General features: G+C 39.4%; 1 protein-coding gene across 2 annotated transcripts in view; it reads left to right on the top strand.

The window, feature by feature from the left end:
- The window catches only part of LOC124141646 (sodium-dependent proline transporter-like), a 50,044-nt gene that overhangs the window by 11,385 nt on the left and 12,867 nt on the right, over window positions 1-25,792 (top strand). Inside the window, exons 1-3 of one of the 2 annotated variants that reach the window (XM_046509677.2) lie at window positions 9,627-9,752; window positions 22,018-22,237; window positions 22,942-23,073. In XM_046509677.2, coding sequence (XP_046365633.2) covers window positions 22,036-22,237; window positions 22,942-23,073 — 334 coding nt within the window. In that variant the 5' untranslated portion in view covers window positions 9,627-9,752; window positions 22,018-22,035. Of the gene's footprint in view, window positions 1-9,626; window positions 9,753-22,017; window positions 22,238-22,941; window positions 23,074-25,792 lie in introns of those variants that run through there. The other variant, XM_048383199.1, reaches the window with a different exon arrangement.

Genomic DNA, 25,792 nt, shown 5'->3' with positions numbered 1-25,792 from the left:
GTCTGTGAACGGCTGGCGTTTCCCGCGGTGTGTCCATGGTTCTGTTGAAATCCTTTGCTACTACAGTACCCAGTCTATGATGTCAGCTGGCACAGTATATACTCCACGTTTGTTTTTTCACTTTGCTGACTGGAATTGCCAGGCAATTGTAAATGCTTCTAAGAGCAGAATTGGTTCACTTCGGCCTCAACATACACTTAGATGTATTAAAATCTGTGTTCCCACAGTATGTTGAAGCGAAACATGCACATTAACTGTTCCTGTTACTGAACCTCACCTGTTGTAGTTTACGTGAGCCAGTTACACATAGTATAACATACCAAAATAAACAGTCACTATTGGTTAGTCCTCAATAATTGAGTGATAATCCGTTATAAATCCCAGAAATGCCAGCAATGTGAAAAAATCCCACACAACAGCTGGGTCGGCGATCCTGGTAAGTTGGTCAATCAATCAATAATCAATGTTCTTTGGAATCCCTCTGCAGAGTTGCTTGAAGACGAATTGGAGTCCGACTCCAAAAGATGTAGAAATCACACAGTAGAAATACGGTAAATCTCACATGTTATTTCCAAAACACATGAGTGGTTTGAATATCCCGCTTCGAGCCCGCATTACCACACTGACATATCAGTGTAACCTGGGCTCGGCGCTTGTTGTTGGCTGTGTATACTAACAAAGCCACGTGCGCCGATTGACAATCAGCGATTTTCGCTAATAATTCTCAATGACAGCTGCTCCGTGTGTGCGGAGCAGATGACGAGCGCAGCTTAGAAGGAAGATGCGATAATATTTCACCTCAAAAACGTTTGAAATGAAGTCAAAATCTACTCACGTTTTTCAATCCAATATGGCGGATGTGAAAAAATGACTCGTGCGACGACCTGTTCCCTTCGTCGGACTTTTACACCCGATTCACGGATTTGTTCGCAGCGCCATTATAGTGAGAACTTGTGTCGGTACTATTCCGACGATAATAGTACCAGTGGCACTAGTTGACACTATTGCGAGTCAGCTACATTAGCAAAGGTAAGCGAAAGGCCATAAAAGACGTCTACTTACTTTGCTTGCTTTGAACTTGACTGTTTCCCTCATGGGGTCCCGGCTAGCTGTTTGGCTGGGAGGATTTCCGGGTCCTGCAGCTTCCCTGGCACGGGCTGCGGCTCTCGGGTAGCTTCGGCTGTATTGGCGGACATGGCCGACCACAACAATACCATAGGGTCAGTTTGGGAGATCTGATGAGCTTCATCAAGGATAATATGAGGAGATTGTAGTTTGGCACAGAATAGAAGCTGTGAAAACTTTGAACACAAGAGTGGGAAAAGATACGGCGGCAGCATATGATTTTGTAGAAAGAGATAAAGATGGAATTAACTTTTTGCCTTCATGATAAGTAAGGGGCGGTCGGGTAGCCTAGTGGTTAAAGCGTTCGCTCGTCACGCCGAAGACCCGGGTTCGAATCCCGACATGGGTACAATGTGTGAAGCCCATTTCTGGTGTCCCCCGCCGTGATATTGCTGGAATATTGCTAAAAGCGACGTAAAACCATACGCGCTCGCTCATGATAAGTAATGTTATTTGTGTGCTCTAATTTTAGAATTTTGGTCTCATGATCAAAAGCAGGGCATGTTTTAGAAGCAGAAAGGTGCTCACCGCTACAGTTAGCACATTTGACATCATTGGTGCACTCGGAATGTCATGAGCTCCACTGCAGCGGCAGCAAATGGTAGTCTTGGTACGGCAGAATTTTCACCATGGCCAATTTTTTTACATCGGAGTGGGTTAGGTATGTAAACCTCCACTCCGATGTTGAAATAGTCAACTTTTAAAGACATTCGGACAGTTGACTGGGAAAAGGCGAAGAGATGGGTATGTGTCTTGTTTATGGTTCCATCATCATACTTTTTAGTAAATATTTTTACCGTGGTAACACCTTGATTTTTCAGTTCGGTAATAATTTACTCCTCACTCATGTCCGTCAGACAATGAGCTCGGTCCCGTAAAATCCCTCTACTTTAATTCAGTGTCCTGTGCTCTGAGACAACAACCTGAGTATTGACAAACTGCTGGAGACCCAGCAGGTTGATGGATTGTTGCCTCCTTGTACATTCCACAAGAATGTAACCAGACCGAAGACGGGTGACATTTTTTACATCTCCGCAAGCACTTTGTATGCCCTTGGATATGGCAAAGGGATTTAACTTTAACGGTAAACCGTCTACAGAATCTTTTACTATAAACCTGGGCCAGGAATTTGAAGCTTCAGGAGAGATATATTCATCAGATGATGTAAGATCAACATGACGACGTTTGTTGGGCTTTGACGAACCAGAAGTGTTGTTGAGAGCCATGATGGAACTAATATTGATTCGGCATCCCTGCTCCCCACCCGCCTTCGAGTGTCAACATGAACGATGTTGCAGCGGAAGCTAGCCTGCAACACCAGGGCTGCAGGGATGTTATACTCCAGAAATAAGGACATTAAAAGCTATGAAAACTAAAAAAATAGATGTCAGGCTGGTTCGGCCCAGATTTCAGAGGTCTGTATCACCAGATTGGCCCATGAGCCACCGCCTTCTGGCATAGGACTCTAGGGAATTCATATAACATAAGTTCCATGAAACAGTCATGAATTGAAGTGAAATGATTCAAAATAAGTTACACACGAATGGTTTCCATGCTCGGGGCATGGCGTGACCAGCAGATTGATAGAATTGGACCCATTCTACCACCCGTCTAGGTGAAGTAAGGGTCAAAGTGGTGTGTTGGGCAAAGGAACACTGTTCCTGGCTCCAGTGCCCTCAACCACCAGCTTCCCGTCCTCCACCGACACAGGGGCGCAACCCACGGCAAACGGGTTGCCCAATTTAGTCGCCTCATACGACGTTTTGGTGTTTGCAGTGTTGGTTGGTGCATGGCGTCGTATTCCAACTGCGTGGGTCGATGCTCATGATACCAATCACTGGATTGTCTGGTCCAGACGCGATTATTTATAGACCGCCGTCATATAGCTGGAATATTGCTGAGTGCAGCGTTTAACAACAAACCAACCAACCAAAACCAAAACAAACACCGTTCTCACGTCCGTTCAGTTGATATTGGTTGTGGACTTAAATGATATCTGTTTTCAGTGAAAGGGTTACCAATTACTGCTCCCCCGGCTATGGTACATGCACATGATGTGTATGAATAATATAAATTGTCAATGTAAAAACACAGGTTTCTAGCCCGGTATTACGAGACATGAAGCATAAAGTTTATGTACATGCCTATAACTAGTTTTACTAGATGCACGTTTGGAATAGGAGTTGGTTTCCATCAACCTATGTTGTTCGCAAGAGGCGACTGTAAAGAACGGTTGGTCCTGGTTGGTTGCTTGTTATTGTGTGCCAGTTGCGTGGATCATTGCTCAGACTTCGCCATCATTAGCAGCCGGGCCAGCGGGTTTATACTAAAAAATGATTGCAGAATAAAATAACGAAACATGCATATCTAGTCAAATCTCAAATGTCCACAAACGTATACTTTTTCTCAGGTAATTGAGTTTGAATCAGTATGTATATTCAACAATGTTATAAAGTGATAATTACGACTACATATCGTAAGTCCTCGTAGAAAACCCAGTTTCTTGACTGTGTGTTTTCTTTGATGAGACGGTTTCACACCGACCCTGGCATGTAGAGTTGTGATGTCCTGGACAGGAAAGACAGTGTTTTGACTACTAATCATTTAACGTGTTGGGCCTCCCTACTTAACTTTTACTCATTCATGTTAAACCAACAGAGGATGTTTTCTGCGAATTTGATTCATGTAACGATTTGCTGTCAAATTTCCCTGAACCACAACCAAGTCAGATCTTGTTGTGTAGGATATGGCCCCCAACATCATGACACTACCGCCACCGAAATTGTCGAATTCACGTACGCAATGCTCATTTCGATGACTATAAACACGTTGTCTTCCATCTCGCCGGTGAAGAAGAAATCGTGATTCATTGCTAAACCACACTCGTTTCCAGTTTCTCAAACTCCAAGGCTGTAAGGTTTGGCACCAACGCAAGTGTCGCTGTCGATGTATCTGTTGCACAACAGGGACCATAACTGGTCTTCTGGACGGGATTCCAGCCTCGTGAAGATGGGTTCTTGACCGTCTGGTCCGATATCCTCCTCAAACCAGGGATGCATCCTGCAGTCTCCGTAGCTGTGGCATTGCGATGACGTAGGTGGAACAGTCGAATGTAGCGATCCTGTGCAGAGGTGGTAACTCTTGGTAACGTGCATTATCATGCATGTGAACAGCTGCGTTTTGGTGCGAAGTTTTGTTTAAAAATTTGCGACATTTCACTGAGTTTTATCAATTAATTGCCTTTCGCGGCTATCTATCGGTCTCTCCGCTAGAGTAACTGCCTTTTGTCAAAGGGAAGCTACTCTAACCCTAGTCTATGAGACGTCACGGCCACGGTTAGACGTTGTTGACAGTCGGTCTGTCCTGTCATAACGTTTAGAAGTGTAGTCAGATGTACACACAGCGACAAAACGAAACAAGGTAACAATTCAAACATATTTCGACCAAATCCAACTATTTTAGTTTGTGGAGAAGGATTCAAGCCGCAGATATATGGCTACTGATCCCGCTTTGCTAGGCCTCGTGCCCTCGCAAAATTGTTTCGAAATTTATGTCTCCAAAGTTGCCAAAACTTATAAAATGCCTTAGCCACGTTACAGTTAGACACTGATTTTCAGTATATTAGACTGTTCTTTTGATAATGATAGCAATTATCCCTGTAGTTTTCCAGATTCCCGATGGTTAATTTTAACTCGATCGATGTAATTTATTACAGATTGTATTTAGAACTAGTAGATAAACATAAAAATATAACACCATCTGTAACAATACAAGATAGAAATGAGTTATAGATCGCCAGCTGGTGAAGGCAGATTACCACAATCGTGTTGTGAAATGAAAAATCAACAATGACCAGTAAATGATCAGTCTGCATAAGCAGATAAAGATATTTCGTGTTTAATGAGAGTACTGTGTTGCTGTGTTGTTGACGTGGCTATCATAACAATTACTCATTAATTTCATTGTTATGTTTAATTCTGACAACAAATTGGTATTATATCCCCCGCTGTACACACACCTGTTGCTTAAAGCTTCGATAAAAAAATTCTTTTGTACAATCAACTGCCGTGTTATGTGCTATTGAATATTACTGTTAACATACATAAGATGATAATAGTGCTTACTGTCGGCAGTAATATTGGCTATTGCTGACATATTTAACTTTAATCAAGAGGTGTGACCATGCAACATTTTGATAATTCATGCAAGATATTAGATATTCATGCAACGCATGACCTTTTGTATATAATAGTCAGACACATACTGTTCTCACTGGCGTTGATTTCCTATAAGTCACACAGTGCACATTTTTAAACCTCTTTATAAGCTGTGAACACTTGACTTTCTCAATACTTGTCTCGATCTCTTTTTTTATACTCAAGCTTACTTTTACATTCTGACAAAATGACGGCTAATTATCCCCCGCCACGAAGTGGAAGGGGGATATAGGAATGGGTGCCGTCCGTCCGTCTTTCCATCCTTCCGTCTGTCCGTCCGTCACATTTCGTTTCCGGAGCAGAACACAAAATCTTAACCAAACTTGACACATAGATAGGTCTAGTGGTGAACTAGTGCCTTTTGATAGTTTGGGATTTTAAAAAAAAATATTTTTCAAGTTTCCATGGCATCGACTTTGACGTAGACTGAAAAAGCGGAAGTCCTCGTTTCCGGAGCAGATCTTGAAAACAGTACAATATAATATTTCTTCACCAAATTTGGCACATTGAAAGGTCTAGTGGTGAACTGGTGCCTTTTGATACCTTGGGATTTATGAAAAATATGATTTTTCGAGTTTCCCTGGCAACGACTTTGACTTACATTGAAAATGGCGGTTGTGCTCGTTTCCGGAGCAGATCTTGAAAACCGTACAATATTTCTTCACCAAACATGGTACATTAATAGGTCTGGTGGTAAACTGGTGCCTTTTGATAGTTTGGGATTTTTGAAAAAGTTATTTTTCAAGGTTCCATGACAACGACTTGAACTTAAACTGGAAATGACGGTAGGGGTCATTTCCGGAGCAGATGTTGAAAACCGTACAATATTTCTTCATCAAATTTGGCACATAACTGGTGCCTTTTGATAGTTTGGGATTTCTGAAAAAAATATTTTTCGAGTTTCCATGGCAACGACTTTAACAGACTGAAAATGGCGGTAGTGGTCATTTCCGGAGCAGATCTTGAAAACCGCACACTATTTTGTCATGGTTGAAAGAAAACAGTATCCAGGAACTTTAGCAAGGGGCCTCTCAATCCACAAGTCTCAAGGTTAGCACCTATGAGCAGATGATTTGGAACATGACATTGACACAAGGAAGTAAATTTAAAGCCCAGCCAGGTCAAGTGTACACGATGCTCAGTGGGGTCAAATCAAGGAAAGGCCTAAAACTTGTAGATTTCAAGGTGGCTCACTTGAATATTTGATCCCTCAGTGCTCATTTCGAAAATGTGAAGAAGGATAAGTTTGTTGGTGTGCTTCAATGATTAAAGTGAAAGAGACCTGCCAGGATATCAAGTCTATCGAGGAGACACTACACATGGTATTGCTGTGTATGTTTCAACAAGTTTCAAGAACAGTGTCCAGATATGTGATGTAATGTCATCTCGCAGTATTGAATACATTTTCTTGCTTGTTGGCAAGTTCTGCTTTGCTAGTGTGCATGTTCCCCCAAAAAGTGTCATGGACACGGTTGTCGCATTCACTTACTTATTTACTTACTAACGCAAATTACAAAAAGGTCCAGTGAACATTGTTCACAGGAGCTAATGCATTGCACACAACCGGACATGTCATATTGGCGGGGGATATGAGTGTTTCATGCTTGTTTCAATTGATTTTATTCTTAATGAGAAATGGAGAATTCAGTTGTAAAGCTGCTCATAAAACAGATAATGCCGTTTTGACTTTTGAAATTAATACTGTTTCATAATTAACAATGCATGAATATTTTTAAAATACAATATTGCTCAAGATACATCGTATAAATTAATGATTTATTGATCCGAGTAGATGTTTAGATTGTAGCTCTCATCATTTCTTCAGTTATAAAAAAACGAAGAGATTGTTTCCTATTCCACCACAGCATACACGTTGTCAATCAGTTTAACATCACAATACTATATCTAAACATACGATGTTGGGTAGTAATGCGTCCACAGGATGGACGACTTCAACTTGGTTTTTATCGAGTACTGTTCCTGCAGCTCCATCCCTACTTTTCACAACTCTTAAGGTACAATCGAAAATGCCCTTTCCATTAAGATTTCAAAGAGTGCCATTCGACTCTTGCTAAGAAGTTGTTTGATCAAGGTTACAACATACAATGCCGCAGGAAAGCTTGCAAACACTTTTATGTGGAGGATATTTCCAAATTTAACGGATCAGTAACAAAATATATGTCCTATCGAATTCCCTTTCTTGACTTTTACCATATGTTTCAGTGTATTTGGTCAACGTGAACAATAGGTTTGTCAGCACCATACCCGTGCTCGTGGGTTTCACCGAAGTGGTAAACGTCTGAGACCTGCATCACTTCGGGCTTTCCTCCCACATTAAGCTGACACGCCGCGATATAACTGGAATACTGTTTAAAGCGGCGTTAAACCCAACTCACTCACTCACTCACTCACTCACTCACTAAAATTTGTGTAATGTATGTTACTGGAATTGCAGTAACACGTGATATCAAGTTTCTATCATTCCTGGTTGGTCTATCCATGTTTCAAGGTTTCGTATTTAAAGCAATGTATAAATAATTCACTGAATCAAGTTGGCTGAATGTACACATGTACATACAAAGTGTATGTCTCACGACAATCTCAAAAGAAGATCTAACTTTACTTTGTTGGCTTGCTTTTTATCATGCTGTTTGTTCTGTTCATGGAGAAGAGTTAAGGAAGGACCGCACCAACAGCCCAAGAAACAGAAAAAATGTGAGTCAGTGAATCACAACTGATATCACACAAGTCAACTTTGGTTTTCCGACCGAGAGTCACAACTCTTTACCTCAACTGTTAATTGGTTACTACGTCATCTAACATTACCAAATGATTTATTGAGTATCAAACACCTAATCAGTGAGTGGTAGGTTATCCTTCTTATTCGACTTCATGTAGAATCTGAAATCTCTGTATGTATATATTTTTCCGCTGAACATTCGAAAGGGTAGGTGAGTTAGTTTGAACGACGTATAGAACAGGATTTCAGTTGTATCACAGCTTTTTGATAGGTCAGGACGGCCTGAGATAATGCAGATCATTAGACGTTTGCCAATTTGGTAAAACCAAAGTTTTACACTTCTGAGCCACCAGGAACCTTTGAAAAAGAGACCATAAACAAATATTGAAACTGCAGCGATCCAGTTTGAACATGTTTGCGTGCGTGCGTGCGTGCGTGCGTACATGCGTGCGTGCGTGTTGTCTAACATAACACAGCAATATTCCAGCTACATGACGGCTGGACCAAACAATCCTGTGATTAATGTTTTGCGCAACGACCTGCACCGTCGTTGAACGCCATCGAGCCTGACCACACGATCCACTCAGTTACCTCGCACGCCAGACACAGATTCTTGGGACCAGTTTTAACCCGGATTTCCTCTGGGTTCCCAATTTAGACACCTCTTACCAGCAATGGGGTGCCGAGTTTCAAAATGAATGGTTGACACCCTGATGATGAGTTCGCAAGGGGTTCATCATGGTGCCGTTTACTCGTGGATACTATTCAATTAATAGATCGAATGTGATATGAAACCTGCACGCTTGTAACTTAGGGACGTATTGTGATATCAAGGTGGATGTAGCATCGCATATATTGAACTGTGGCACAGTAGGATCGATTCCTTATCATAATAAGCTTGAACTCCGTCCGATATATCTAAATGTGATTGTATCTCTTAAGCAGCGCCGTATTAAACTTTCGTTACAGTACATCACAAAGTTATATTCTAGTAAGGGGCGGTCGGGTAGCCTAGTGGTTGAAGCGTTCGCTCGTCACGCCGATGACCCGGGTTCGATTCCCGACATGGGTTCAATGTGCGAAGCACATTTCTGGTGTCCCCCCGCATTGATATTGCTGGAATATTGCTAAAAGCGGCGTAAAACCATACTCACTCACTCACTCACTCACTGATGTCCCAGAGCACATCAAACCGACTCTATTGGTTCATGTGACGCATTCACTAACTCTTGGTAAGGAACAAAAGATGGCAGTACGATCTATACTGCGACGTTTTGTTCCTAGCCAAGAGTGAATGCGTCGTATGAGTCAGTGTGATATGCGCAGCGAGAGCAACCATACTTCAGAACTCCTAACATTCATGAATCGTGACAAATGCAAGCGTGCAAATGGTTAAGAACAGTTCACTGGACGTGACGTTGAATAGCTATGGCTCGTTTATTCCTTGTATATATCCCAGCTGAAAACACGATCCGCAATGTTACATGACCATTGTCACTAGAGTTTTTTAACATCATACAGACATATTGTTCAATGTCCAGGAAACATGATCCGTGCGATAATACAAACATAACTGACAACTGTATTGGGGTAAGTCATGACTTGGAGGAAAGCCTGAGGATTTTCATCACTTCCCAGTGGACTTGAAGCACAGTGCAGAAGAATTAAAGGTAAAATCTATTGTGTGCAGTACATATTGTACATCCGAATGATCTGCAGCATGTATTCTGAATTCACGTATGGGTATATGTACTCATGCGAGGTGGTCATGCTTCAGAGTAAACATATCGCCTTTGGTTTCTGCAAGGTTGGTGGTCGTGCTTCAGAGTAAACATATCGCCTTTGGTTTCTGTAAGGTTGGTGGACGTGCTTCAGAGTAAACATATCGCCTTTGGTTTCTGTAAGGTTGGTAGTCGTGCTTCAGAGTAAACATATCGCCTTTGGTTTCTGTAAGGTTGGTGGACGTGCTTCAAAGTAAACATATCGCCTTTGGTTTCTGCAAGGTTGGTGGACGTGCTTCAGAGTAAACATATCGCCTTTGGTTTCTGCAAGGTTGGTGGTCGTGCTTCAGAGTAAACATATCGCCTTTGGTTTCTGTAAGGTTGGTGGACGTGCTTCAAAGTAAATTTTCAACATATCGCCTTTTGGTTTCTGCAAGGTTGGTGGACGTGCTTCAGAGTAAACATATCGCCTTTGGTTTCTGTAAGGTTGGTGGACGTGCTTCAGAGTAAACATATCGCCTTTGGTTTCTGCAAGGTTGGTGGACGTGCTTCAGAGTAAACATATCGCCTTTGGTTTCTGCAAGGTTGGTGGACGTGCTTCAAAGTAAATTTTCAACATATCGCCTTTTGGTTTCTGCAAGGTTGGTGGTCGTGCTTCAGAGTAAACATATCGCCTTTGGTTTCTGCAAGGATGGTGATCGTGCTTCAGAGAAAACATATCGCCTTTGGTTTCTGTAAGGTTTGTGGACGTGCTTCAAAGTAAATTTTAAACATATCGCCTTTTGGTTTCTGCAAGGTTGGTGGTCGTGCTTCAGAGTAAACATATCGCCTTTGGTTTCTGCAAGGTTGGTAGTCGTGCTTCAAAGTAAAATTTAAACATATCGCCTTTGGTTTCTGCAAGGTTGGTGGACGTGCTTCAGAGTAAACATATCGGTTTTGGTTTCTGCAAGGTTGGTGGTCGTGCTTCAGAGTAAACATATCGCCTTTGGTTTCTGTAAGGTTGGTGGACGTGCTTCAAAGTAAACGTATCGCCTTTGGTTTCTGTAAGGTTGGTGGACGTGCTTCAAAGTAAATTTTAAACATTTCGCCTTTGGTTTCTGCAAGGTTGGTGGTCGTGCTTCAGAGTAAACATATCACCTTTGGTTTCTGCAAGGTTGGTGGACGTGCTTCAAAGTAAACATATCGCCTTTGGTTTCTGCAAGGTTGGTGGACCTGCTTCAGAGTAAACATATCGCCTTTGGTTTCAGCAAGGTTGGTAGTCGTGCTTCAAAGTAAACATATCGCCTTTTTGTTTCTGCAAGGTTGGTGGTCGTGCTTCAGAGTAAACATATCGCCTTTGGTTTCTGCAAGGTTGGTAGTCGTGCTTCAAAGTAAACATATCGCCTTTTTGTTTCTGCAAGGTTGGTGGTCGTGCTTCAGAGTAAACATATCGCCTTTGGTTTCTGTAAGGTTGGTGGACGTGCTTCAAAGTAAACGTATCGCCTTTGGTTTCTGTAAGGTTGGTGGACGTGCTTCAAAGTAAATTTTAAACATTTCGCCTTTGGTTTCTGCAAGGTTGGTGGTCGTGCTTCAGAGTAAACATATCGCCTTTTTGTTTCTGCAAGGTTGGTGGTCGTGCTTCAGAGTAAACATATCGCCTTTGGTTTCTGTAAGGTTGGTAGTCTTGCTTCAAAGTAAATTTAAACATATCGCCTTTGGTTTCTGCAAGGTTGGTGGTCGTGCTTCAGAGTAAACATATCGCCTTTGGTTTCTGCAAGGTTGGTGGACGTGCTTCAAAGTAAACATATCGCCTTTGGTTTTTGCAAGGTTGGTGGTCGTGCTTCAGAGTAAACATATCGCCTTTGGTTTCTGCAAGGTTGGTGGACGTGCTTCAGAGTAAACATATCGCCTTTGGTTTCTGCAAGGTTGGTGGTCGTGCTTCAAAGTAAATTTTAAACATATCGCCTTTGGTTTCTGCAAGGTTGGTGGTCGTGCTTCAGAGTAAACATATCGCCTTTGGTTTCTGTAAGGTTGGTGGACGTGCTTCAAAGTAAACATATCGCCTTTGGTTTCTGCATGGTTAGTGGACCTGCTTCAGAGTAAACATATCGCCTTTGGTTTCTGTAAGGTTGGTGGTCGTGCTTCAAAGTAAACATATCGCCTTTGGTTTCTGCAAGGTTGGTGGACGTCTGTCACTGGATTGTCTGGTCGGTTGTTTGCTCGTCGGGGTTGTTTTTTTGTGCAAATTGTGTGGGAGGCGGGTGTTGCCGGAGGGATTCGGGGTGATTGCCCCCTGCGCGAGTAACTGGTATCTACACTGATTTTCAGCACTCCATTTGGAAGATTTTACTGCTGTTTTGCATTTTACACGGAATGGATTCTGATGAACGATATTAAATATTCATTGCTTTATCTGTTGTCTGATTGTAACACATGTTATATTTGGGATAACACTTTCTTAGTAAAGTACAGATTCTAGTACTTTTTTTAGTTGAGTCCCGTCCGGGATTCGAACCCACACTTGCCAGAGTGAGGCACCTAGAATCTGTACTTTACTAAGAAAGTGTTATCCCAAATATAAAATGTGTTACATTTGACCACTTTCTAAATTGCATTGTGTATTTATAGCTTTCGGCCATGGGAGTCGTGCCAATTTACACTTGTCAGAGGGGTACTCAAAATCTAGACTACCAGTTGTCGGACTTTCATTTTTGTGGAAGCCTCGCTGGCTGAGTGGGTTAGATCGCAGACTTTGTGTGCTAGCGATTAGGTGCCTCACTCTGGCAAGTGTGGGTTCGAATCCCGGACGGAACTCAACTCAAAAAAGTACTAGAATCTGTACTTTACCAAGAAAGTGTTATCCCAAATATAACATGTGTTACATCATCTACGTAGATTAAAGTTTCATCGATCGCGACGTCGATGTTACTTCAATCTACGTAGATGATACATTTTCTTAGACCGTGGCCCTAATACGCTTCCTCAATGTAGCAAACATGTATATGATAAATATATCCAATCAATACATTGCATACTTGATATGCGTATTTTGGTGTTGACATTGATTTGATTTTGTTGATATGACTCATGTCATTTGAATTGTTAGTGCCGTAAATAAACATACGAGTAACACTTTGTGGTGTTCTTTCCTTACTCCTTACTGGCTGACAGAGGGGTGAAGCAAGGGCTGAGTCCACTTAACCCGTAGGTAACAGGCATGGTATTAGTAATGAATCAACCATTACTAAAAGCCTCTAACATGTGGGATGTCTGACAGATGGGAAGACGCCAACTTTACGGGTCACCAATTCTCTAATGGACAACGACAACCATCGGACATTGCCGGATGGTGACGGAAGCCAGACAACTAAGCGAGAGGAAAACGGTACGGTCACTAGACCGTGACTGTACTGTTTTTCTCCTTTTTTCCAACATTTGAAAAATATTGGGTACACGGTTCTTTGTTCTCACATATGTTGACGGGCGGTCGGGTAGCCTAGTGGTTAAAGCGTTCGCTCGTCACGCCGAAGACCCGGGTTCGATTCCCGACATGGGTACAATGTGTGAAGCAATGTACAATGGTGTCCCCCGCTATGATATTGCTGGAATATTGCTAAAAGCGGCGTAAAACCTTGCTCACTCACTCAAATATGTTGATACCTTTGCCATCAAGGCTCATATGACCCCGATCCCCCGTCATAAAGTTGTCCTTTGTAGTGAATTCAATATGAAATCGGTTATTAACTCAAGATGTCAAAGTCTTTCATGTGTCATTTCCTGAAAGATGAGGATAAATTGTCCTGCTTTTGATAGAATAGAAGTTAGTTCAACAGTTGAAGTCAAGTTTTTGAGCATAGCAAATGATAGTTTAGGATCGAACTGCCACCAAAACTACATAATAGAATTGTAAGTCGACAGTCTTGGTGTTTTCGTTTGCTAGTTAGCTTTTACAGGTCAAAAGCAAAGTTTATCGCATTACTTTCTTGACACATTTAGGCCTGTCATACAGTTCCTGAAACGAATATATCCAATACAGCCGATGCAAGTCAATCATATTTGGCAAGACTAGATTACTGCAGTTATATAATTTATTAAACAATTGTTTTTATTTTTGTAAAACATGTTCATTTCAGAAACTAGATGTTAGTCTAGCCAGCGGTCTAAACTCGCATTAATTTGGTTACACGTTTCATGATTTACAGTATTTGTGAAGAATATTTAACAATTAGCCACAATTAGAGACTTTGGTAGCAGTAGAGGGAATGATAAGCAAAGTATTTTATGATATTCATGCTAGCTCAAAAGAAACTTTGATTTATGTTTGTAGTACACCCCAAAAAGAGGGATTACACAAGTGATAAATTAAGATGACATACAACTCATACATACTTACATGTATATACTACTATTAAAAAGTGAGGATAACATGTGTTTGCAAAAAGGTGAGCGTATCCTGCACAACCGGTGGAACAAACACATGCAAAGGCAAGTTAGTTGTTAAACTCGAAAAACACGGAAACGTATGGCACCAGTCGAAACAGAGATTTTCATCGGACATAACTCCATTTGCTACTTCTGTGGTAGTCACCAATCAACCCATGTACACTTCCAAAAATAGCTTTAACCCTTTTAAAGCTTTTGAGAAATTCAAAAGTATGGGTATGGTCTGACAAAGCAAGAAGGACAAATTGGGCATGTTTCGGCCAATGATAAGAGTATTCTTGCAAGTCTAAGGGTCCAGCAGGAGTTATTTCTGCGACTTGCTATCTTAAAACCCAAAACTCAGTGATATTTATTGAAAGAAAAATTGAAATAATACAAATATAAATTCCTTCCAGGTGAAGGCTATCACTTGAAATCAAAATAACGAAGCAGATTTTAGTCAAAGACACATCTCTTGGGGTAGACGTTCATCTATGGTATTTCTGGAAAGGAAAGTTAACTTACAAAGTTGTAATATACGTGAAAGGCTTAATGTTTCTGATTAAGCGCAAAGATATAAACTCTCACTGACTGCTCAGTAACATTCATGTAATGTTAGTAATATTCAAATAAGTGTACTTGTTCTTTGTGTGTGTGTGTGACGTGGATATATATATATATATATATATATATATATATATATATATATATATATATATATATATATATATATAAGCGTATAGAAGAAACGTCAACAAACTTGTAACTATGTATAAAATAATAAATAAGCAATGTCCTTCATCTGTAACTGATCTTATATCACCAGAACGTCAGTTATAATCTCAGAAACCGCCATGATTTTGTAGTTCCATTTGCACGGACATCTACGTTTAAAAGGTCCTATATTATAGATACATGTACATTAGGCCAATGGAATAATCTCATCAGGAATCAGGGATAGTCCGTCAATATCTTATTTTAAAGCTTTCGCGTCTGAGCAGCCTACATCACCACCTATGCACTATAATTGCGGTAAGAGATCTACAAACATATTGCACACTAGATTGAGACACAATTGTAGCACACTAAATTCCTACCTGTTCCGTGTTAATTTATCTGATACTATTTCCTGTAAATGCGGAGCTCCTTGTGAAAATTCATTCCATTTCTTCATCGAATGTACCTTTTATGATGATTTTAGGGAGACATTACTAACAGCTATCGATAATCTTGGAGTACAAAAAACTACATAGTGTTCTTTTTGGTGGTCCAAACTTAGATGTTTTCCTGAATACAAAAATATTCTTGTCTGTACACAAATTTATAGAAACGACTAACAGATTCAGAAGCTAGCATATTATTGTTTCCAAACTATTAATCATATATATTGTTAAATCTATATACAACACTAAACCCTTATGAATCGCCTTATGTCATTTATTGCCGATAAACAAAATCTGCACACTTTCTGACAGTAATGTGTGATAAGTCACGCACCAAACCTATACTCTCGATATATTCATGTTGCTCTTACCTAAAAAGCTATTGGGCTAACAAGACACGTATATTAAAGTGCCATGCTTTCCTAATTCTAATTTGAAATAATGACATAAATAGTTGCCACTCATCAATATTTTTCAAGGTCGGGTTAATCACAAACATATTTGAATATTTACAACAGCTGTAATTACTTGTCTTCATACTTAAAAGCATTAGGTTTGTCTGTCACACAGACCCCGAAACAAATATGTCCAATACATCCCAAAATTTGTCAAAATGAAGAAAGTCTCTTGGCTCCTTTTTATTATAGTTTATAACGATTGTTTAACAACTGGGTTTTTCTGCAAAATACTTGCATTTCAGACATTAGATGTTATTCTAGCATCAGGTCTGGGGTACGTTCACTGCATCAGCGTTGACATTAAAACGATATTTACATATATAAATACATACAGAAGGAATGCTTAGCATATATTTTTTAAAGAAGAATGTGGGACTTGCTTAATACATATATATGTGGACATATATGTATGGATATTTGGATGAATATAGATATACCTCCTTATAGATAGTAATCGTAGATGATTGTAGAACGTGCATGAAGAAAATGGAATAATTATGTGAGTAATCGGGTAAATACCACGTTCAGCAATATTCAGTCATATTGCGATATTGGTTTCCAACATACAAGACGTACCATGAAATTATTACTTGAATTTGGACCTGGCTTTCTGGTGTGATGTAACACCCCATAATCTCCTTGAAAAAGAGCTAAAAGCACGAATAAAGATCACGAGATGAAACTGATGTATACATCTGGACATATATTTGCGTTGTATTACTACGTTTATTCAGCAGTAAATATGTATTTTGCGCAAAAGGATATTGTAGGATCGACGTTGACATGCGCATATAACCTATTTACCAGTGCTGTAATATTTAATTCATTTGTCTTTTGATACATATCGATAGGAACATGGAGAGTCTGTCTGAAGAAATATAGACATACATGGGATCGTTTGGATAGTTGTACTTCACGGTCAGACTAACGCTTAGTCTCTAAAATATATTATTTTGGTTAAAACGAGAAACTATATTTAAATTTAAAAGGAGCCGATGTGAGATGGAAATTTCAGCCCGAACCCGTTGAACCTCTAGACTTGTTTCATTTGGGACAATAGCATTGCAGCAAGACCTTGGCGGAAGGGAAAATAATATGGTTCAGGGACTGTGAGACAAACTACTTCACGGTCACTGCTGTCACTTCTCCTCTCTCCAAACGAAAAAAATACGAAAAATGTCGGAAGTGTATATTTTGAATCCTTCTAATTTACTATTTAGATACAAGATTTAACTTTAAAGTAATTATATGTATCTCATGTTAAAAAATGTATTATAGGTATCTGTGATGCTGGTGCCGTTTTATCATTGAGCCGTATGCAGTCTAACCTATTTAATTTGCGTGTATGGATATATTATCCATTTACTTATGCACACTTATTATGGACATATACAGAATGTCATTGTACCTTATTATTAAAAAAAATACCCGTGAAGATCAGGGTTAGAATAGGCCTTCAACAACCCAGGCTTGTACGAAGGCAACGTAATCAGGTGGTCAGACTCGCTGACTTGGTGGATGCATGTCATTGTATCCCAATTTCGTAGATCGGTGCTCTTCATGTCAATAACTGGATTTTCTGGCCCAGACTGGATTATTTTTAAACCCCCGTCATATAGCTGGTATATTGCTGAGTGTGGCGTTTAACAACAAACAATCAAACAAAAACTATTATTAAACACCTTCCAACAATGAGAAATGAGAACTTTTATTTTCTGTATACTTAGTTTTATTTAAAAAACAATTTGATTCATAATTTAATCATTGCGTTGCTTTCTTGTCTGCTATTCAATGCAGCTGTTCAAACCCCTAAACTTTGAATATTTGATTTTTCACAAATGGTTATGTTAGTGAGTTCCCTCCATCTTTCGTTACCTACTCACACAAACAGACTAAAATTATTTGTTTTTACTATAATATTTCAACTAATTTAATTCATAATACGAAATTAATAATTTATTTATCACAGTATAGATCTTATTCGTTTATATCACTATCTGATGTTAAGGTTTTTGTGCAGACATTATTATTCAGAATGTAGACAGATACACAATTTGCCATTATTTGAAATGCAATAACTTGTAAACTATACAAAGTATAATATAATGATAGCATGCCTGTAACGGACAGTGTTTAAGAAAGAAATATTGGTCGATTAGTCCCATTTTTCAGATGTGCCCTTCAGCAGTATAATTGTATATCTCCAGATAGATGTTTACATTGTAGTTCTCATTATTTGTGGATAATTAAAAAAGCAACACAGAAAATATATATTCCACCATGACGAAAGAATACAGAGTATACAATAACTTGCAATTGTTCCAAAAGAGATTTCAAATCACAATAACATATCTGATATAAACAGAGGTTGTAATGCTTTAATCTCTACATTATGCCCTTGTTCTATTCTATTATATTCAGCAAACAGCCCAAACCCGAAACTCCACACTATTTCCGATTACACTGACCCAGGCTGGCCCCACCTGGATTCTCCCAAACGTCAGTTCTCCATGCGATACTGACACCCTTGTACGTCTCCCAGACAATATAGAATAAATTTAAAAGGAATCCAGCTCAAGTCTAGAACGATTTGGCAAGCCTAGATTGCCTCAATTCTATCCATGGAAGTAATCATTAATAAAACAATATTGTTCTTTGCTCCTTTAGATTATATTTTGTAGATACATATTTTTAAGTACGAAAATTTTACTTACAACGGTACTGTCCCTGTTGAAGCTATTTATAGCTCAAATAAGAATTTCGAATTATATCGTCCATTTTTCGATGTCAATACATCAATGACAAGTGAGGATATCATATAGTAAGCGTTGATGACACACTACTCTATAATAAACATTATAATCAAGTTGACTAGTATGTACATTACCACAGTGAACATGTACCTGATCATGCCCTTTGTAATATCAAATACTATTATGTTGTTGTTTGATGAATTGAACTGGATCACTGATGACATGTGATATTAATATTCCATTAATTTCTTTCCTGGTTGGTCTATCCATGTCTACAAAATAAAAATAATAAAATTAAAAAGGAGAAAAGAACAATTCTTAATTTCAGGCTAGAGCTGTGGAAATCTAGACCTTCCCAATCATTGTAGCCTTGCGTTGGTCTCATTTTTTTATTTATTCTCTTGGGTCTACGTCACAGCTCGTATCACACAATAACAAGACCAGTTTGCCACCTGCCGGAGCTCCTGGATTTTGGTTATATCATCCAACATGGCCAACTCTGCTCTTAAGTAAACAAGAACCTAATCAGTGAGGGGTCCTTTATCATCCCTATTTGACTGCTTATAAGAATCTTATATGTCTCCACACGGCTGGTTAATATATATTTTTGCGGATGAATATTCAAAACAGAGTGATTGAGTTGGTACTACCACGGACCTACGCAACGCAAAGCACGTGCGTGCGTGTGAATGTGTGTGAATGTAGGCCTGTTGTATACTACATAAAACATTCATCTTGAGTGGGATGGTAGTTCGAGTTGGATAAGCATGTTAACTATGACCTTCTTAAGGTAGAGAATGCCGCACATGAATGTTTTAATGAGATTCCCAGGTACATGGGGCCTTTTCGACACCAGGAATATCCACAGAGGAGACTTAAATGGGGATTGGGTGAACACAATTTGCTACTACCTGGTAGGTTGTGTGTCATCAAACAGGACAACTTTGGTCTTTGACTGATCGTGGCGTAAATCACACTTATTTATTTACTTGGATCGGAAATCAAATGTTCATCATAATTGTTATTGATGAACACGTAATATATTTTAAAAGAAATAAAACTGTGACATAATAACTACAACTCTGTGTGAGCACGAGCAGCTCAATTGGAATGAGTGAGTGCTATAAAGCTGTAAGCTTCTTCACAGCCGTGTAACAATGAATTGACTTTACTGGGTAATCCAAAAAGATATAGTGACCTAAAATAGGCAAATATCATACGATATGTGTGTGTGGGGGGGTATGATTTAGGTAGAAAATGAGGATCCACGATGTTCGACCTGGTAGAAGTATGTAATCAAACCTCACAGCATTGGTCTTTTACTGACTGTGGCGTCAAAACAAACTCATTTACTTGAACTGAATGTTCATCTTAATTGTTATGTATAGTCACGGAGCAGTGATCCAAAGAACAGGGTGTCATTAGATAAAAATAATAAAGTAATAATAGTATTACCATGACACCCAAGCCAAAAGCTTCGCTCAGGAACACCAGAGTAAGTCAGTACAAGATTGAAAACTGCCCCATAATTATGTATGACAGGCTAGCCGGGTATAACATGTATATGTGAAAACATAATGAAGAGCAAAACTGATGAAAGTTACCAATAAACGTGTATAAGTGTTATATCGTCACTGCAAAATAATGAGTATTTGTCTTTAGTATTAACATTCAAATACGGTCCACCGCTCCAACGATGTGTAAGCATTAGCCTTACTATCTCGTAGTATAAATATTGCAAGAAATTATATTTCTGAAGACATCAGGATACAGTTTTTACGATGCATCACGTCTGCGCTAGCGCTTGATAAAAGCCTTGTGTTTGGGTGTTTCAGTACTTGAAATTGCTGCTCTTGATATTGTTGATTAAACTTTGATACTATGAACAATATAAGGTTATATGTGAATATGACTTTAGAATAGTTGCATGCGTTAATGTATATCTGATATATATATATAGGATGACATAAATTTAGAACAGTGAGTAGTACGTCCAGATTAGTGTATAGGCAATATTTAATAATTAAATTCAACTACTCCCCTTTTAAGTCTTTATTCCTGACTTAAAAGGAAATGCAAGAACACAATCGTCCGGAATACAATGTATAATTTTAGTCAACTTCCATATGGCTATATAGCATACAATAAGCTTTCGGGTCCCGTTTGGATCGGTTTGGGTGGCAGCCCAGATAGCCATAGAATAGGTTCATCTCGGAATCTCCCATATCACTGGGACTCCTCTTCAATTAAAATGGAGTTACTTGTTTCTTTCAAAACTATACAGTTACAGAGACTAAGCATTAATCTGAACGGACTTCACCAGTTTGGAATTTGAAACTAATCTGTTTACAGTGACAGGACACTGCTTAAGTGTCATGTACGAAGGGGGAAGGGGAATCCCGTCATATAGGCGGACGAACCTTGAAACTATTTACACACATTAAAATAAGCAATATCGGAAAGATGTATATGCATATACACCAAGATCACCTTCTACAAAAATAAGTTTTAAAAGCCGGTTGATATTCGTTTGCGTATTTGACGATTTTTTAACTTGCGAAAGTTTTAATCCTTTTCCTATATTTAGACGTTCAAGAGCCTTGCGCTTTCCTGATTATTTTGACTAAAATTATTACCTTTCTCATTGTATTAGTTAATGGTAAATGCGTACCGATCAAGTACGTGCCATAAATTTAAGCGACATTGTACGATTCCGAACTTATCACGAGACTGTTTATGAATCATGGTCAAATAGTGTTGACATTAAACCTAGGAAACAATACGCACAGTCGCGCATGCACAGAACGGAAAATTTGGAGGAGCTTGATGATATCGTTCTCTCCCAGTAAATCCCGATGTCAAATAACGACGTTATTTGGACGGAAAAACGATGGTTTGAAAAAGTCCAAATAACGTCGTTTTTTCCGTCCAATGACCATATACGGAAAAAAACGGCGTTTTCGTGTTTGCAGTGTGTGTTCCCTAGCATGTATATATATACATGTACTTTACAAAAGAAGTCACTCTGTAACTTTGAACGTTGTGAACAATTGCGACCATGGGTTATTACCAGAGGCAAAATATGTGTTTCCCGGTATCTTCTGGAACGATTATTGTTACATAAAAGCAACAAAATCTTTGCCACGCACTCAGGAAATAGTGCGATTCTGACTAAATCATGAGCAAGTGTTAAGATATCTAATTAGCCTTGACATGTGACAGTGGTTTTCAGCACACCATCCACCAGTATCTTCAGTTTTCGGGAAATCACTTAATTGTGTCCATAAATTCAATTAACTGCAAGGAAATCGTATTGACATCTAGGTTTCAGTTGAAAGCATATAATGTGCACTTTTTATAAATCACAAAAGAGTTTAAGAACCTAGAATTGGATACTATCTATGCACTTATCTCTCAGAGTTGCCTTGTACCTTTTCAGATTAAACCCAACTAAACCATGGCGAACAATACGGAAGACGTCACTGATGCAGGGATTCCTATGACAGAGTTTCAGCCGCGAGGAAGTGATAGAAGTGACACTCCACAACACAGAGGGTCCTGGAGCAGCCACCTGGACTACATGCTGACCATGGTGGGGTACAGCGTGGGGTTTGGGAACCTGCTCAGGTTCCCATACCTCTGCAACAGGAACGGTGGAGGTAGATAAAAGCAAGAAAACCCTTTCACATTTATAAACAAAATATCTGCCAAGAGCAGATTCGATTGTACGATTACGACTAGATTATGAGCATGTGTTTATGAATAGCTATCAAATAGTGAAGACACTAGGTGTTGGCGAAAAGGTGAGCGTGTCCTGCCCCACCGGTGGCACCTGAAACCTGTGATATCAAGACATGTATGGAGGTCAACACAACAAACTTCGTAATATTTTCTCTACACTTTAGCTTTAATTCAGTTTAATTTATTACTTCTTGATAGGTGTTTCCTCAAGTTGTAATAAAGAAATGCTCACTTGAGCTGAAATTAATTAACATTCTTTTTCTGTTTGTCATTTTCTTTTAAATCGATTTTTTTCAAATGAAGGTGTGAGTGAGAGAATTGCACTTTTTTACCTCGAGCAGTGTTTCAATGACATCATGGTTTGTCAGCCTAATGTAAAAGGATAGCTCAACGTGATGCAAGAAATTATCAGACCCTCAACATCTGGTATAGTATTCCTAAACAAAGATTATTCTCAGGGCGAGTCTTGAAGTGCAGATCATGTGGTTCTTTAGACCACCCTTGCTCTAAATCTTTGTAGAATGTTAAATGTTTCGACAATGTGTTTTGTGCGTACATGAAACCATAATTTCGAAACTTTAGAATTTTGTTCCTTCTGAATACCATCTACATTTTCTTTCAGGAGCTTTTTTGATCCCGTTCATCCTTTTTCTTCTCGTTACTGGGTTTCCGATGTTGTTCCTCGAGTCCTCAATGTCCCAGTTTTCGGGAAAGGCTGTCAAGCATGTGTGGAGCTTTAGTCCAATGTTCAAAGGTCAGTGTGTGCTAAATGTGTGACACTTAGATTCATGACAGATTTAGAAATCAATTGTTGCATGATGTCACGTAGATATTTGGGCCCGATTCCTACATCTCTGACTCATTCTCCATCTGTGAAACTGCACCTCAACAAACAGGGCAGCAGCGTCCTGTGAACATTGTGAAATAATTTGTTAAAATGACATCGTGTCACATACACACCATAAGCTTTTTAGAATAAAATAAGAATAGGTTTAATTTGTTTTATGTATATAGTATTGGTAGGGTTTTCCGAACTAAAAAAGTATGTGAGCAGTAAACATACTATTAGTCAAACGATTATGTCATGGTCTGGTAAAGTTATATAGTTGTCTGTGCTGCTTTCAGTGTAGAACGACTTCCATTCGTGGAACTTGTCAATACTTCCCTTTTTTTAAAACTCTATTTTTGGAAATGGCCATACAGTCAAGTCTCGTTAATCCGACACTCGTTAATCCGACACTCGGCTTTATCCGACACAAATGATGGGAACCGATTGATTCAGTGCTATTTAGTCCCGTTAATCCGACATTCTCGCACTCCGACTCCGACACACCTAATTTGCAACGAATTGCCGAAATCACTCATTAATCAGTCTCGTAAATCCGACACAGTGATCAGCGTACTCCGTGGTCATCTGACCGCGAGTACACAACCCCGTGTTTTGACACGCACTGGCTGCAGAGATTAACTTAACAATTAACAGGAAAAGCTATTCAAACCTGTATGTACAAAGCTATACAAATGTAGTTTACAAATTGAAGCCAGATAAATGTGCATGAAGCCAGTTTAAAATACGAACAGGTATATAACACATGGACGACTCACCATTGGTGTCACATTTACACGGACGGATCCTCAGATCCGACCTCCAAACACACAGGTTTCGGAGTCCATACCACACAACCAACTAAAACCACACGATCCTTCCGACTCCCAAACAACCAATCAATATTCACGGCAGAACTAATGGGCATGGCCTCAGCCCTCCATAATCAAGAATCCAAAAAACACAAAAATATCCTAATACTTACCGACTCCCTAAGTGGACTGCAAGCCCTCCAAAACAAAAATACCAAAAACCGACCTAAATTAATAAATCAAATACTTAAAAGCTCCAACGACCTAACTAAGGCAGGCAAACAAATAACCTTCTTGTGGATACCCGCCCACGTAGGAATATACGGTAACGAAAACGCCGATAAAGCAGCTAAACTATCCCTCAAAATCCCAGAAATAAGCTTAAACTTACCCATCTCAAAATCAGAAATTAAAAGTGTAAACAAGCAAAAACTCACAAAAAAATGGCATAACCTATATCTAAACTCAAATAGCCAAATCAAAAAAGTGCTCAGCAAACCACTAACCAAACCCAAAATTCTCCATCCATCGAAAAAAATCGACAGAGTAATCACTAAACTCCAAACAGGACACACCAACCTAAATAACCACCTAAAAAAATTTTAAAAACACACTACAGGTAACTGCCCACACTGCAAACAACCAGAAACCACAGAACACGCACTCATCCACTGCACACACTACCTAACACATCGAACCGCATTACAAACCACCCTCAATCTAAAAAAGGCTCTAACTCTAGAAGCAATACTAAACCCACAAAATAAACTAGAAAACTTCAAGGCCTTAGGCGTATTCTTAATAAAAACGGAACTAATAAAACGCATCTAAAAACACAATAACCTACCAAATCAAAATCACATAAACAAACAAACATCCACCATACCCAGCTCCCTTAGTTCTCCTCCCAAATCCCATCGGCATCTATTCCAAATCTCAAAATTCCCAAATTCTATATAAGCAACCCCTAAAACCCCCCTCTTGGGTTGCACAGACCACCTTCGCCCCTTTCGGAAACACATCAAATGGCCTGGCCGGGCCCGTGTGCGAAATACGCATCAGTCGGAAAGCGCACGTTAAATCTCCAAAGTAAGTAAGTAAGTAAGTACCATGGTCGACTGGTATTTCTCCTCCAGATACAGGGTGATACCATCATTCAAATTGTGATTTGTCCTCAAAACATGACATCAAATCTACATGACGTCATCCAAACAAATGACGGCATCTAACAGTGGGTTGCTAAATCTGCAATGACTGGTATATTAGACACCAACAATGTAGAAATAGTACTATTCTTTCTTATTAATGTGATGTTTTGAATATGTAGCTCTTTATGGCCAAAACAGCATTAAACTTACAAGCAAGTTACAAAAATGATAACATGGTTACACTTACTGACAAATAGCGATTATTAACCGAGTGTCTTTCCATATCTTAAATACCATATGTCAGGAATCCAACTTGTATAACGTGAGCCTGTGGTGTGAATAATATGTTTTTGGTTAATACATGATATCTACAACACGGAGACCCACGAGGATAATTCTCTCTATATCACATGGTGACATTCTTGAATTAATTAATGAATAACATCTATTGTTACTTCAAAGACCCATGGAGATCCGGGGTAGAATAGGTCTTCAGCAACCAATGCTTGTCGTAAAAGGCGATAAAGCTTGTCGTAAAAGGCGACTAACGGGATCGGGTGTTAAGGGTCGCTTACTTGGTTTGATGCATATCATCGCTTTCCACTTGCGTGGATCGAATTATTTATAGCTGGAATATTGCTGATTGCGGCGTTAAACAACAAACAAACAAACTGCAATGAAACCGCA

This window comes from Haliotis rufescens, unplaced genomic scaffold (assembly GCF_023055435.1).
Source record: "Haliotis rufescens isolate VD_foot unplaced genomic scaffold, xgHalRufe1.0.p SCAF_46, whole genome shotgun sequence".
Lineage (NCBI taxonomy): Eukaryota > Metazoa > Mollusca > Gastropoda > Lepetellida > Haliotidae > Haliotis > Haliotis rufescens.
The sequence above is the reverse complement of the archived record's forward strand: the minus strand, read 5'-3'. Positions and strand labels throughout refer to the sequence as shown.